General features: G+C 33.0%; 1 protein-coding gene across 1 annotated transcript in view; it reads left to right on the forward strand.

Annotated features, from left to right (window-relative positions):
* Window positions 1–14,715, forward strand: part of LOC134261906 (uncharacterized) — a 53,663-nt gene that overhangs the window by 32,922 nt on the left and 6,026 nt on the right. The window contains exons 5-6 of the mRNA XM_062744293.1: window positions 4,633–4,884; window positions 5,133–5,378. Of these exons, the coding sequence (XP_062600277.1) occupies window positions 4,633–4,884; window positions 5,133–5,378 (498 nt within the window). The remainder of the gene's footprint in view (window positions 1–4,632; window positions 4,885–5,132; window positions 5,379–14,715) is intronic.

The raw sequence follows: 14,715 nt of genomic DNA on the forward strand, positions 1-14,715 counted from the left end.
GAATGAAATCAACAAAAACTGCACAAAAATACAATCGTGACAATTATACAATGGATGAATTATACAATTAATTCTTTAATAGATTGCCTTTGCATGCACTACTTTAAAAGCCATTGTTCTTAAGGAAAACAAAATCATGCAAAAATATTATAGACTTTTCTTTATCTAGAGCAATGGCCTTTGGAGAAAAAAATGGCTGAAAATTTTAAAGTTTGTTAAATATAATGTATGTGCGTTTAGGACCCTATATTGTAATTTCATGCGAAAAGTGCAGGCGTTTACTACACGGGGATCTGCGTACATATTTAAACAAAAAAAAGGGGAAAGAAAAAACGTTTTATGTGATGAATTATATTATAAACATTTATCTAATAAATGTCTTTGTAGTACGTTAGATTACAAATCTCACACAAAAAACCACCAACAATATTAAATACAGTTTTGATTTCACATTGATCTATTAACGTCATTCTGATTTAAAATAATTATACACGACGAGAATTAAGATCTATTCAGTACCTATAGAAAATTAATTAATTTCTAAAGAGGATAGTTTTATTTTAAATCAGTAATGAAAATTGAAATAAAAATTCTAAATAGTTTGTTCTTTCATTGAACTTCTTGAATGTAGGTTATTTTATAAATATGTTAATTCTTTAAATGATAAAAGAAACACGAATCATCATCTTAATTTTAAAGAATTTTCTGTCGGAGACTGTGTGTGTACATGCTCGACAACAGCCCATTGTTCCCTTTAGGTACAAAACCGTCTCAATTCACATAGAATATACAAAAAATACACAGTGACAGGTGTCTTCGCGGCACGTGTCTCCACCTGAAATGGCACGTGAGGACAGGTGTCCCTAATTACACAGGCCGACCATAGTGACTTTTTCAAAAGCGTTTTTTTTTTTTGGGGGGGGGGGGGGCTTCTCAAGGAAAAAATGAAAAGCAACGCACCCACTCCCAATAATAAAAATAATTATTAAATAATTAAAAAAAAAAAACAATATTCACTATTAATAGTAAAATACTAGTATGATAATACTCAACCCCCAGCTCATTCGATGAATGATTCTTATCTGACCAGTTTATATTAATATATTAATTCATATTAAAACAAAATCTTAATCACTTTCTAAACTTGTATTTAAAAACTTGAAACACTAAAAATGTAATTTTGACAAACCAACTGAAGTATTTATTTCCTGACGGATTACACCGGTATATAAGAAATGCCAACCTCTGGTATCTAACACAAATGCCTGGTAAGTTACCTTGATTTCTTGTGAATACATGTAATCATGTAAAAATAATTCTTCAATGTCAATTGCAAAATATTGGGGAAAAAATTAATTATTTTATTGAGAAACGCCTCACCTTTCCTTAATCAGTAATCGTAACTTGACATATTTCTTTATTTACTTTTAATCGATCTTTTTAGTAAACCTTGTCTGTAAATAATTTCATTAAATGTACCCTTCCTTAGCTCTTCCATTTTTTCAAAGGAACATTCATCATAGACAGCTTCAAGAAAGTGGGATCGAAATGATTGATTTCTACATAACTGCATGCACCTACTTTTTTCTATTCCACTTCACGCATTCTATACGAGTTTACCAAAACTTATGTGATAAATCAAATTCAAAATTAAATTAAATTAAATAAAATTCAGTTAAATAAAATTAAATTAAAATTGAATTGCGTTCACGGTGCTGAAATATTAGATAAATCAGACAGAAATACACATCTAGTTATTTTAACTGTTTGAAGTTAATTATTTTGATACAGCATATAAACACTTTTGAAATATTTCTATAATTGGTAAAAATATGGTAACATAATTAAATATTTAACTTTTTGTAAAATAAAAGATAGGTGGGTTAGTATTGAGATATACTTTCAAAGTTTTCCTGCCTGGGAAACATGAGGAAAACTACACATTGGTGGCTTCCATGTCGGGAATCTGTATGGAAACCACTGACGCATGTTTACATGGTTTCCTATCTTGGGAAACTTACGGGAAACCACAGGTTGGAGGTTTTCATATCGGGAATCTACATGGAAACCACCGGGGCATGTTTCCATGGTTTCCTATCTTGGGAAACTTACGGGAAACCACAGGTTGATTGTTTCCATATCGGGAATCTACATGGAAACCACCGGGGTATGTTTCCATGGTTTCCTATCTTGGGAAACCTACGGGAAACCACAGGTTGATTGTATCCATGTCGGGAATCTATGTGGAAACCACTATGTGGTTTCCATAAAATGGAAACTATATGGAAACTACTGATGTCACGATTCCCATATGTTTCTATCGGGTTTCCAAATTAGGGAAACCTGGCTTTTCATCCTGTGACGTCTCCATGATCTGTCTCTAGTTATGTGGTTCACTGGTTTATGTAGTATTACCTCTGTGGCACTCTAGTAAAAATTTAATATTTCAGGGCAAATCTTCCTCCTTTTTTAATAAGATACTCTAAATTAACTCTTTTATTTTCTTGATTTGTGTATAAAAACATTTATTTTAATCTGTTTTTCAGTAGCGTAATCTTTCAAAAAAGGAAAATCAAAAGTATTAAATCTTATGTCATTTCATGTGAATGTTTGATACATTTAATGATTGGAAAATTATTTTATTTGTAACCCCTGTTAGTTAAGTGTTGTTTTAAAATTTATGATTATAAGAATTAAATGTGTCTCATACGCAAGTTCTTTGTAAATCAGGCCAAGTTATCGAAAGTACCCGGTAGACCATAGACAGAGAGATGAACATTTTTATGCTAGTGATTTTAAACAACATGACTTATTTCGCAGATTTTTTCCTTTGTTTTATTTTTAATATTGGATTTAGAGGAAAAAGAATTTATTTTGAATTAAAGTGATTTTTTTATGCAATCGTTTAGAGATAAGTTTTAATTGTACATTGTAGCAAGCTTATTCAGAGAATCCGTGTTCCTCGCTGAAGGGAAAAAGATGTGCTGACCAAGTAGGGGGATAGCTCGAGCGGGCACTTTAAAACGTGCAAGGGGGGGGGGTGACAAAGGGATCCGGAGTTTTGGTAAAATATAAAATTTCAAAAATTTAAAGCCGCTTGAGATATCGAGCGGAATTGAAAGTTTTACACTGACCCAGAACATCAATTTACGACCTTGACCACCGAAAATCAAATAGGGGTCTTTCATAGGTCAACGAGAGTTGTGGTATTCATTCATTCAACAAGCTCAAACGCTTCCCAGGATATCGCGTGGAAACGTGCGGAGAATTGGTAATTGAAAACAGACAGACTTTTCATTACATGTATTTACGACATAGACATTTGACTTCAAAATCTTCCATAGGCGATAGAGAAACGAGGTATAAAACGTCATTGCACAAGCTCAAATGCTTTTCAAGATATCGCGCAGAAACGTGTGTAAAAGGTCAAAATCTGGTAAATGACTGTAGAACGATTTTGTGAAGTTACATGTACTACATTATTATGACATAATAATCCAATTCAATATTCTTTTTTCCGTACTTTACGAAAATAGGGTATTTTTATGGTTATCAGTTTAAATTTTCTTCATTTTTCATTGAAAATGACTGTTTAAAATATGGTTTTTCATCTTTTTTACCTACAAATTATGACACGACGCACCTTATTTGATAAAGCTAACGTTATAAAGCATCATTGCAGGAATTAATTTCTGGAATTTGATAAATCTGTCTACTAGTTGTTTTTCATTTACTTGATCTTGACCATAGACAGAAAGAATTCTTTTAATTTATAACTTAGACCTTGGAAATTTTGACCTTAAAAAAAAGTCTTTCTTTGCCATTTGGAGTTATTGTGTAAAATGTACATGTAATTGCTAAAGCTGTAAGACTTCTCGATATACCGTATAAGTGGAAATTTTAGCGAGATGTAAATTTATCGATTTCAACCTTAAATCAGGTATTTTAATTTTAGCGCGAAGTAATTTTAGCGATTTTTAAATGCTAACTAAAGAAACTATTACAAATAATACGCAATTAATCTTTTAGCGATATTGAATTTTAGCAATGTCAGCACCCTCGCTAATAATGCCAAAATTAAATCCTCGTTAAAATTCTACTTATACGGTATATGGCTTCAAACGAAAGCGTTACAGAAAGACAGAAAAATAAACGGAGGGAACGACAGTCCGAAATTAATATACATGTATCCCACATCCAGCGAGGGACGAAAAACATGGAGGGGACAAGTATTTGATTCTGAAGAAAGGGAGACAATGACAAAGGGATATAAATAACCCGTTCTCGAAAATGTTGAAAGTAATTATCCGCCCTCGACTAGCAGGAAAATAAATAATCTGTACATGACCAAAGCCATTAACCCTCCCCCCTTTCACTATCACCACCACCACCTATTTAGAGTTTTTGATTGATGAATTTATTTTTTTCATTTGCTTGTCAGATATCTGTTTTAGTAAAGATGAAAATAAATATTGTGTCCTTCATCTATATAAAAATAAATAATTTGACTTGGAGAAAATAACCAGCCCCCCAGCCCCTTCAGAATCAACTTGCAGTCCCCTAACAAAATATGTTTTTACATGCATATGCCAGTTAAGAGGATAATTATAATTAGACTCATGTTATGTTTAGTGAAGATACCCAAAGAAGTACTTCGTTGGGACCTAAAAGCAAGAAAAAGGTTCGTCAAAATTTCAAGTCACGGCAGTGTGAACATGTGCCGAGCCAGAGGATTGATAGTGGGATGCGCCGGCGCAGGAAAAACGACTCTTCTTAGAAAACTTCAAAGGGGAAACATAGAAGAAAACGAACAACCAACTAAGACAACCGTCGGTCTGGATATTCACGAGGATTTGTTTGAAATTAAAGATGACACATTAATAGGTGATTTATTTTTAAATATGTTAGGCTGATATGTTTATAGATTGGGAAATTTTACTAAATCTAGAATTCATTTTAATTAAATTTCGATTAAAAACACAATCAAATTGTCTACAAATTGCAGTCCTTTTTTTTAAAGGCCAACAGCTTGTTTTCAAAACGGATCATTCACTTAATTTAAAACATGTATGATTTCATTTTATGAATAGGAATTTATTTTTATCTGCAAATATTTTCTTACATTCTTTCAGATTTTGATAAAAATGGAATCCAGTCAGACAAAACTTCTAACAGCACAGATGGAAGACAACTAATAAGTATGACGGATTTCGCTGGACAAGTAGCGTATTACGCGTGTCACCAGATTTATCTCTCCAGAAGAGCATTTTATCTCATGGTTGTTGACATGTCTAAAGATCTGAAGGAGAAAGCTATATCATACGACACTGACAGACACAACCCCTTGGGATCTTTATTTCATAACTGGACATTTGCAGGTATAACTTTAGATGAAAGAGTTTTTTTTTCGTACAGAAAATCTATTATATACAGTTTTGTGCATTTTTAGGTCACCTGAGTCACTCATCGTCCGTCGGGTGTCGTGTGTTAACATTTGAACATTTTCAGCTTCTACTCTGAAACTACTGAGCCAATTTCAGCCAATTTTGGCACAAAGCATCTATGGGTGAAGGGGAACATAAATTGTGATTTTCATGGCCCCTGCCCCCCCCCTCACTACTGTAACTAAAAAGCACTGAGAATCCAACAAAACCCTGAGGAAGTTCTGAGTGGTACTGAGCCCGGTACTGAGAAACTGAGGAAGTCCTGAGTAGCACTGAGTTTTTTACTGTGTACTCTGAGGACATACTGAGAGGTACTGAGGTTGACTCTGTTAGTACTGAGGAGGTAATGAGGGGTACTGAGGTCATACTGAGGCCACAGAGCTGATACTGAATATCTCTGAGGTTTAATACTGTGGCTACTGAGGTGATTCTGAGTGACACTAACGTTATTCTTTAAAAAAAATTACTATTTTTTATGAGTTTTATTGTAATCTAATGTTCAAATTTCTTTATTTTTATACCCTTTTCAAATCAAAATGTGTAGGTACAAGTATCTTGAAACTCCCCGTCAACAATAAAACTAAAATTCGCCTCTTGTTCATTTAATTAATCAAATTATTTCCATACTTTGTTTGGAATTTTCAAAAGGATTAGGTGTTCTATGCATATTTTATTGAGAATTTGATATCTGATTTACTTTGATATCTACCAATTGATTATAAAAATAAAGTATTTTGAAATTTAGTTTTTCAAAATGTATCCAACCAATGTTAAACATCATAATAAATAGTAGTTCCCGTCTAATGAATCTCGATCCACACCTGATAGGTTACGTATTTGTGCAAATAAATCTGTCTTAAATGTTTGAGAATGAACATGGGGATTACTGAAAGTTTAAATATTTCTATGTGCTTGGATAATAAAATGAACACCGACAGCGGAAAATAATTATTTTGCTTTATGTCCGAGTTTTATTTCAAAGAAGTTTCATTTACTATTTATTTACTATTTAATTAAAAGACAAGTTGTTGTCCTTTTAAAAAAGGACTGCAATACGTGGACCATATGCATGTTTTTTTCTAACTGAAATTCAATTAAGAAAATTTGAAGGTGTAGACAATATTCATGTAGGTTTGTTCACTTTTTCTACAATGATCTGCCTACTTATAACTGATTGTAGTCTCAAAGCAAAATTGTGAAATTTTATCTCCGATTAGCGAACTTAATTAGTTTTGTAAGTTAAAAAAAGTTTTAAAAATCGGGTTATTTGCTACATGTAACTCATACTGACTTGGACTTGACTTACATATTTTCTTTATTTATACGGAAGAAATTAATCATGAAAAATAGAGATCTGATGGTTTACGAGAAGCACAGTTCAATAGTACGCAGCTTTTTATCGTGGGAGCCCCCCCCCCCACAGACACACACATTAAAAGCCGTTGTTACACACCTTTATCAAATGATATTTTGTTTGCCGAAACACTAAATTATTTTGTGAGCCTTGGGCCTGAGGGGTGGGTCAAAAACCTGTTAAATTAATAAAATCTTTAAAGATCTTCTTCTTTACTCCTGGACATCAAGCAGTCAAACTGTTTGCATGATTGTAATCAGCATTGTGTCCTCTACCAAAATTGTGAAATTCATGGCCCCAGGGTCAGGGGTGTTATAGTGCTAGGGCGGGGCTAAATTGATAACATAGTGAAAATGCATAAATTCTTTGAGAATCTTCTCTGCTCATGGGCATTAAATAAACTAACCTAACTAGCTCATAGTTATGTTGGATATAATGTGTCCTCTACCAAAATTGTGAAACTAATGGCCCCTGGGTCAAGGGTTCTAGTGCTAGGGTGGGGCTTTATTGATTATATAGTGAAAATACATTAAGAGTCAAAATCAGCAAGCATCGAGCATTGAATGGAAAGTCAAAATTTTATTTTTTCAAAAGCCTTTGTTAAATAAAATATTTTGTCCTACCTAATGCTAAAACACAATTAAATTTTTTTTTTTGAACGTATGAAGGGACTAGTATCCAAGGAAAATCATTTTCTTAGCAACGGGCTCATAAATCCTAATGAAAGTCAATGATTTTTAGACATTTTATATGAATATGTTTTCTGAACGTGATAAGATAAGGTATTTTGGTTACTTTATTTGTTAAAAGATCTAATTACTTTATTCTTAAAAAATAGGAAAAACAAAATTTCTGTTGTGATATTGTTGCCATAACAACGGGAAAAGAACATGGCGTCGATGCTTATTGATTTTGAAAAGAATTACATACAGTACCGACCGGACACAACCTAACAGAAAGCGAACCCGAAGCGGACCCCGAGTTCTCTCTCTGGGTCCGCTCCGGGTTCGCTCGGGGTCCGCTAGGGCTGACCCCGAGCGAACCCGGATGGACCCAAAGCGAACCCGTAGCGGACCCCGAGCAAACCCAACGCGGACTCAGATAGCGAACCCCAATTTCATTAGCGGTCCCAGAGAGCGAACGCGGGTTCAGTATTTCTTTACAGAGCTGTCAATCAAAATTAGCGATTAACCAATCAGCGCATCAACCAATCAAAATAGCATATTGAACTGTCGATTGGGATATAAGATCGAACGTGTTGATTTAATTCGATATAAATCTAAACACTGTACATACAAGCATAAAGTTTGAATGTGCTGTGTAAATCTATTATGATAAATAAAATTACATTATTTAATATTTATTTATTTTACTTCTCCGGGTTATAGTTTATATTTATATCTTGATTTTCTTTTGTTTATTGAAGCAATTTATTAATTATATGTTTTGATTTTCCAAGTAGAATTATACGAGGGGTTATCAAAAAAGTTCGTGGACAAGCGCCATAAAATTAAAACCGCTCAAGGTACATCAATGAATTTTGAAATATCTAGTAAGCATTATCTTTTCTATCCAAAGAATAAACCACAAATCATGAATTTTATTTTTTAATAAATTAGTAATGTTTTTGTAAGCAATGGTATGTCCAAGCGGCGCAACCTCGAAAATGACGTTTTTTCGACCTATGTGTATCTGAGAAAAACTCATTTAATATGATTATTTGACATCCAAAAATTTCGTTCATTCAGGTATGTGTCGGGACACAATTGTTTTATAAAATATGAAATTTTCACTTCATTCTGGAAGTTCTATGAAATTTTATCCTAATTTTTACACGGAATGTCCAAACAAATGAGGCCTTGAAAATGACGTCTAAAATATGTTGAAACTGGCTACAGAAAAATAATATGCATCCAGAGTACTTGTCTTTTAATGTCAAAAAAGATTCAGAGAGTAAAGGGATACACAGTTAATGTCGATTTGCAGTCAAGGTGTGAAAAATCAATCCCGTCAAAAATGACGTTGATCATGTGTTGTAGATATTGAACTCCCAAAAGCAAAATATGCTTGCACAATCAAGCGCGGATCTCTCCCAATGTATTAATCCATCTGGAATATTTTTTTCATTAAAGGCCACTGTTAATGACATTGTAAAGGCATAAAAACAAGGCGGGTTTAAGTCTTAACTAAGTTCCAGGGAATCTCAGCAAAAAATGTATGAGGAAGAAGATGATATTGAAAAAAGCAATGACGTTATCGGACGTCATGGAAATAAACGACAACAGCGCCGGGTGATCATATAATGTCGTTTTCATTTTATAATAATTTGGCAAATAATGAACCTATCAGGCTAAAATTTTCAACATTTCTCTATTTTGTGTTGTTTTATGTTCCATATAAATTTTGAAAGCACAGACTACATAGTACTAATTTTATAGCCTCAGTCCACGAACTTTTTGATAACTCCTCGTACATGAACATTTACGTTTTTATTTTATTTATTTTTTTTACCAATATTTAAAGTCCATTTGGTAAATAAATTGAGTAAATACATCAGTCAATGCATAAAAATAGAAATCAATTGATATTACAATTTTTACTGACAAAAAGAGGAGAAAAGAAATATAATTGTTATTCGACAATTATTGTAAAATTTCATCAATTCAAGATACTAACAGTTTGGGTATATTAAAGTGCCCAATATTTAAATAAATATTTAAATATAAATAGATAAGGAAACATCAAGACAGAGAGAGAGAGAGAGAGAGAGAGAGAGAGAGAGAGAGAGAGAGAGAGAGAGAGAGAGAGAGAGAGCATAACTTTCATCATTAGACTTGGTTTTAATAATAAAACCTGATGACTTTCACTTAAATTTCTATGGATCGTCCTCCCGATACTGTACTCAAATTGTTTTTATAAGCCTGCTGCAGCTATTTTTTTCTTTCAAAAAATATACATGTACAGGGAGATGTATATAAAGCACTTAAAATGACCAACAAGTTTTGGGACGCTCTATTTCTTCCTCAGGACAGAGAAAAAAGTCATAAGATCAAAGGAAAAAGATAAACTAATAAACACTATATATTTACAAACTTAGTTAAATGTTGAATTGGAAATTTATATAAACAGTATTAAATAAAAAAAAAATGTGGACCGCTATGAAATACGTCTGGTTTATCGGGGTATACTTAGGTGAAGTGCGATTTACATAACTGAACGAATTAATTATGCTAATTAATCACGAAATTTAGTAAATCATACATTGTTTCATTCTCTCAAAATGGCGTAACTATACTTGGCAAAGAATAATCAGAGAAATATAATATAGAAGGGATATTTTAACATATGAATTATGATATCTATTATAAATTTTGAAAATGTGTTTGATTCTACAGGCAAATTTACATCACCACATAATAACAAATTTGTGTCAATGTTAACCAATTTGTCAAGTAAAAATAGGCGATTAAAAAGATTATTCCTAGCGTTTGGATAATTTCTGCAGGCAAAAAATAATGATAAACATCTTCATACTTTCCACATGAACATAAAGGGCTATTAATAATATTGTTAAGTATCATCAGGAATTGGGTCTAATTCACGTTCATTCTGGTGAAGTCAATCAGTTTGTAAATACCATTAGGGCGGAATGACTTCAATCTGTGCATCCAGAAGGACGATTGTCATATACACGCATTTTTTTCATGCCAAAGAAGATCAAGAAGATAAAGAAGATCAATAATTTTGATGTAAATTTTGAATAATTTAATGTAACACGTAAATTGAGAAATTATATATAAATTTTTTTTTTTATTTTAAAGACAACGAATATGTGTGTGAAATACGGGGAATATATTAATATATTTTTATATAGTCGGGAGAACAATTATTATTTGCCTTTTTTTAAATTCTGATAAAAATCATACTCGCTTCAAAATTCTGACCGTAAAAAATATCTAATATACAGTGTATTTTTTTTTAGAAAATGTCAGGTAATTATTTATTACGAACTTTTAATGTGTATCTACTATAAATGAAATCTAAATATATCAGATGTACAAAAAGTTACATGTAATTTATAGCTGCGATATCATAATTCACGTGTTAAGCAAACATTTGCACTACTTTTAGCAAAACGTAAGGAATAACACATGTTTTTTTTTTTTTTTTTTTAAACTATATAAAGCATGAATTTACAAGGTATTTAGTTTAGATTTCTTTTGTCATTTTCAATTGTAAAATGAAAATCAATTCAACACTCTTTTCTTCCTCTTCTTTTTTTTTGTTTTCTCGTTATAACTTAAGAAAAATAAATGCCTTATATAACTCGCTGTTTAATTAGTTTGAATTTCTCGAGATCGAAAAATCAAGGAAATCAATTATTCATGTAGATGTAAATCTACGTCGAATGTACAGTTGGATTTTAGAAAAAAAATATCAATGTTCTCCATTATATCACTGTTTACATGTACAGTGTACATGTCCGCTTCGTCGCATAAATAACAATGATCGATTCACAATACCATTTCTGTATTGGAATATACAAGGGGCGGGGCTTACTGGCGGTGATATTTAAACGGGGTCCGCTTCACGCACAAGTGCGTTTAGGGGTCCCAGGAAGCGAACGCCGGGTTCGCTCTAGCGGACCCAGTGCTGACCCCGAGCGAACGCGGAGCGAACCCGGAGCGGACTCAAAGCGCACCCGGAGCGGTCCCAAAATTTCTGAAAACGAACCCGAAGCGGACCCCGAGCGAACCCGGGAAGCTAACCCGGGGTCCGCTCCGGGTTCGCTCTTGTGTTAGGTTGTTTCCGGTCGGTACTGTATGTTTATCGCCATATACACAAAATCTGCAACCACAGCTGGAAAAATGAATGCTGAGATCTTGTTAGGAATTATCTATGTGTCATATCTATACAATAAAATTTGCAGGTTACTTTAGTAGAAAAAAGTAACGAATGGTTAAAATGTGTGACAATCTGGCATTTATAAGCTTTTTTGAAGGGGTGGGGGTAAATTGAATACATGTACAGTGTCCATTATAATGGTCATATTGGTCTGTTCAAAGCATACTCATAATTTTACTATTGTTGATAAATACATTTCAAAAGGAATTTATATTCCTCACAAACGAAACTTTGAAATAAAACAAGGGGGGGGGGGGTATAGGAATCACCTTGTCACATATCCATATGTATGTAAAATTTTGACTTGTCCATTACATTTCAATGAAGCGCCACTGAAAGTTCAAACTTGATATTAAGATTGCTTATGATATGGAGATGTGTCCAGAACTTGAACCAAGGTCATTTGAACAAGTTCAAGGTCATTGGTAAAAGAATAAATTTTGTATTTAAAAATGTATTCGTAATCGGGATGGCGCTTATTTTTAGTACATTATTTATATTAGATAATTGTTATTATGAATAATAAATACATATCGAGGACGGTTTTATTTTATATTTAGACTAGTCACGTGATGTGGCATTCATGCAATTTTAGCACATTGACTTGCAGTATTGATGTTACATATAAATATCACTAGTGCAAGGGCATAACCAAGTTAAATTTCCAAGTTTAGTATATAAATATTTTCAACACGCATTCTAGTTTCTTATAAGTGCTGCGATCCTGTCTAAATTCTGCAATTTCATTGTTAAAATTATATTTGTATGATCGAATGCTGTATTTTTTGCTGGTCAGCGGCATGAAATATTGATAAAATTTAATTGTTTTTAAGATTTCATCAGGATAGCAGCACTTTTCAGATACCTTAATAGTTCTAGAGTTGAAATGTAAAAGCTTACTTTGATCCATAGAGTGTATGCCCTTGCACTAGATCGATTTATTAAGACCCCCTCCCACACATCACCCTCCGATGTACTTGCATACAAATATACGGCAGTGTCAATTAAATACGTAATGTACAGAAATTATATTAATAAAATACTGAAGAAGACATTAAATTCAAGTTATTAGTCAATAGAATATCTGTAAATAATATTTTATTTAATTAGAAAGTACGTGTTTTGTTGAGAAAATATTACTTTATCTGTCTATCAATCCATACAAACTACGTCACGTTGTAAGAAATGACGTCATATTGTCAAGTGTATTGCGATCAGTGACTTGATTATAACATGCTATGTGGGATTAAATTAACGACAAAACAGCACGCTGTAGTGAGTATTTATGTAGTTGGATAACTTCTTACTGGTTAAATTGGGAAATCAACTCATTTTGTGGTATTTTAAAGAAATGTTGTATGACGTATAAGTTTTCCCGTACAAATTAGGCTCCGCCTCCTTTTTGTAACCTTAACTGTGCTGCGGAGCAACAAAAATAATTATAATTTACACAAAATTTACCTGATTATTGATAAATTAATTTACTTTTCAAACATGTTTTATCTTCAAAATTATTTTTGTAAGTCAAAATGTAAATACATTAAAGGTGAATCGAAATACCCTAAATAATTATAAATGTGGAATTTTTGTGAATAGAAAAATATCTTAGGTACAATCTGACAAAAATTAGGCCCCCAGTGATCTTGGAAATAAATAAAAATTATCTGTCCTTCACTGTAAATACATAATCTGACACCCATAAAATTTGCCCCCCCCCCTCCCAGACTCCCACCCCCATAATGAATGACAGTTTCTTTATTACATTCTCTGAATTTACTAAAACTCATAAGGGTGAAGTTTAATTCTGAATTAAAATAGGCCTATTATTATGAAAGTATGTCATGTAAATATCTATAGATATGACTTACCAAGAGCTACGTTTGAGTTGATATCAACAGTAATCATACGCCTCTCAATCGTATTCCTTCGGGGCCGGGATTTCCAGTGGTAAGTGTTGATAAATCCATAAATAGACAGTACTATCAGCCCCATTAACATGTGGGCCTAATGTATCAATTGATACAATAAAGTACCGAGTCAACATCGCTTTCAGTTTCAAAGATTTTGGAAAAGATACAAACGATTGCCTTTATTACTGTGACTGAGAGCATATAAACTGATTTGTCAAGTTCCTCATCTCAAAAAATATTCGTCCCCTCTTTCGATTTCATACATGTCATATCATGATTGAGATTCAAACCAGCTGCGTCGTCTGCTTTGGAATAGGGGGTGCTAGTCGGTCGTTTGCGATACACAGACATTTTAGTTAAAAAAAAAAGGTTTTATTGTTTTCTGTTTCTTAAGATGTTATATTCTCTCATTCGCTCTAATTTACTTGATCTACCTTTACAGCTTAGCGTTCTTATAACGTTTCCCGTGTACTTTTCTCGGAGCACGTTGTTTACAACTTGCAGTCCGCCATATTGAACTATGCGCATTTCCGAATATAAGCCAACCGAAAAATTCTTAATTTAAAATTCACATGCAATGTCACGTGCTCGCTATCCGTAGCTACGTTAAATAAACTAACTAAGTGCATAGTTATGATGAACAAGAGTGCCTCTACCAAAATTGTGAATTTTATGGCCCCAGGGTTAGGGGTTCTGGTGTTAGGGTGGGGCTCTATTGATTATATAGTGAAAATACATGAATTCTTTGAATATCTTCTTCATTGCTCTTGGGTATTAAATAAACTAACTAAGTGCATAGTTATGATGAACAAGAGTGCCTCTACCAAAATGATGAATTTTATGGCCCAATGGTCAGGGGTTTTGGTGTTAGGGCAGGACTCTATAGATTATATAGTGAAAATACATTAAATATTTTAAAAAAATTTCTTCTCTGCTCTAGGGTATTAAGCAGATGAACTACCTATATAGTTTTGATGGACAAGGGCCCTAATCTTTCAGAATTGTGAATTTCAAGGCCCCAGGGTCAGGGGTACCATAGAGGGGGGGGCTGTACTTATATACTGAAAAGGAATGAATGGTTTGAAATCTGCTCCTTGGTAGT

This window comes from Saccostrea cucullata, unplaced genomic scaffold, assembly GCF_032062105.1.
Source record: "Saccostrea cucullata isolate Sc308-1 unplaced genomic scaffold, CSIRO_AGI_Scuc_v1 ctg1630, whole genome shotgun sequence".
Classification (NCBI taxonomy): Eukaryota; Metazoa; Mollusca; class Bivalvia; order Ostreida; family Ostreidae; genus Saccostrea; species Saccostrea cuccullata.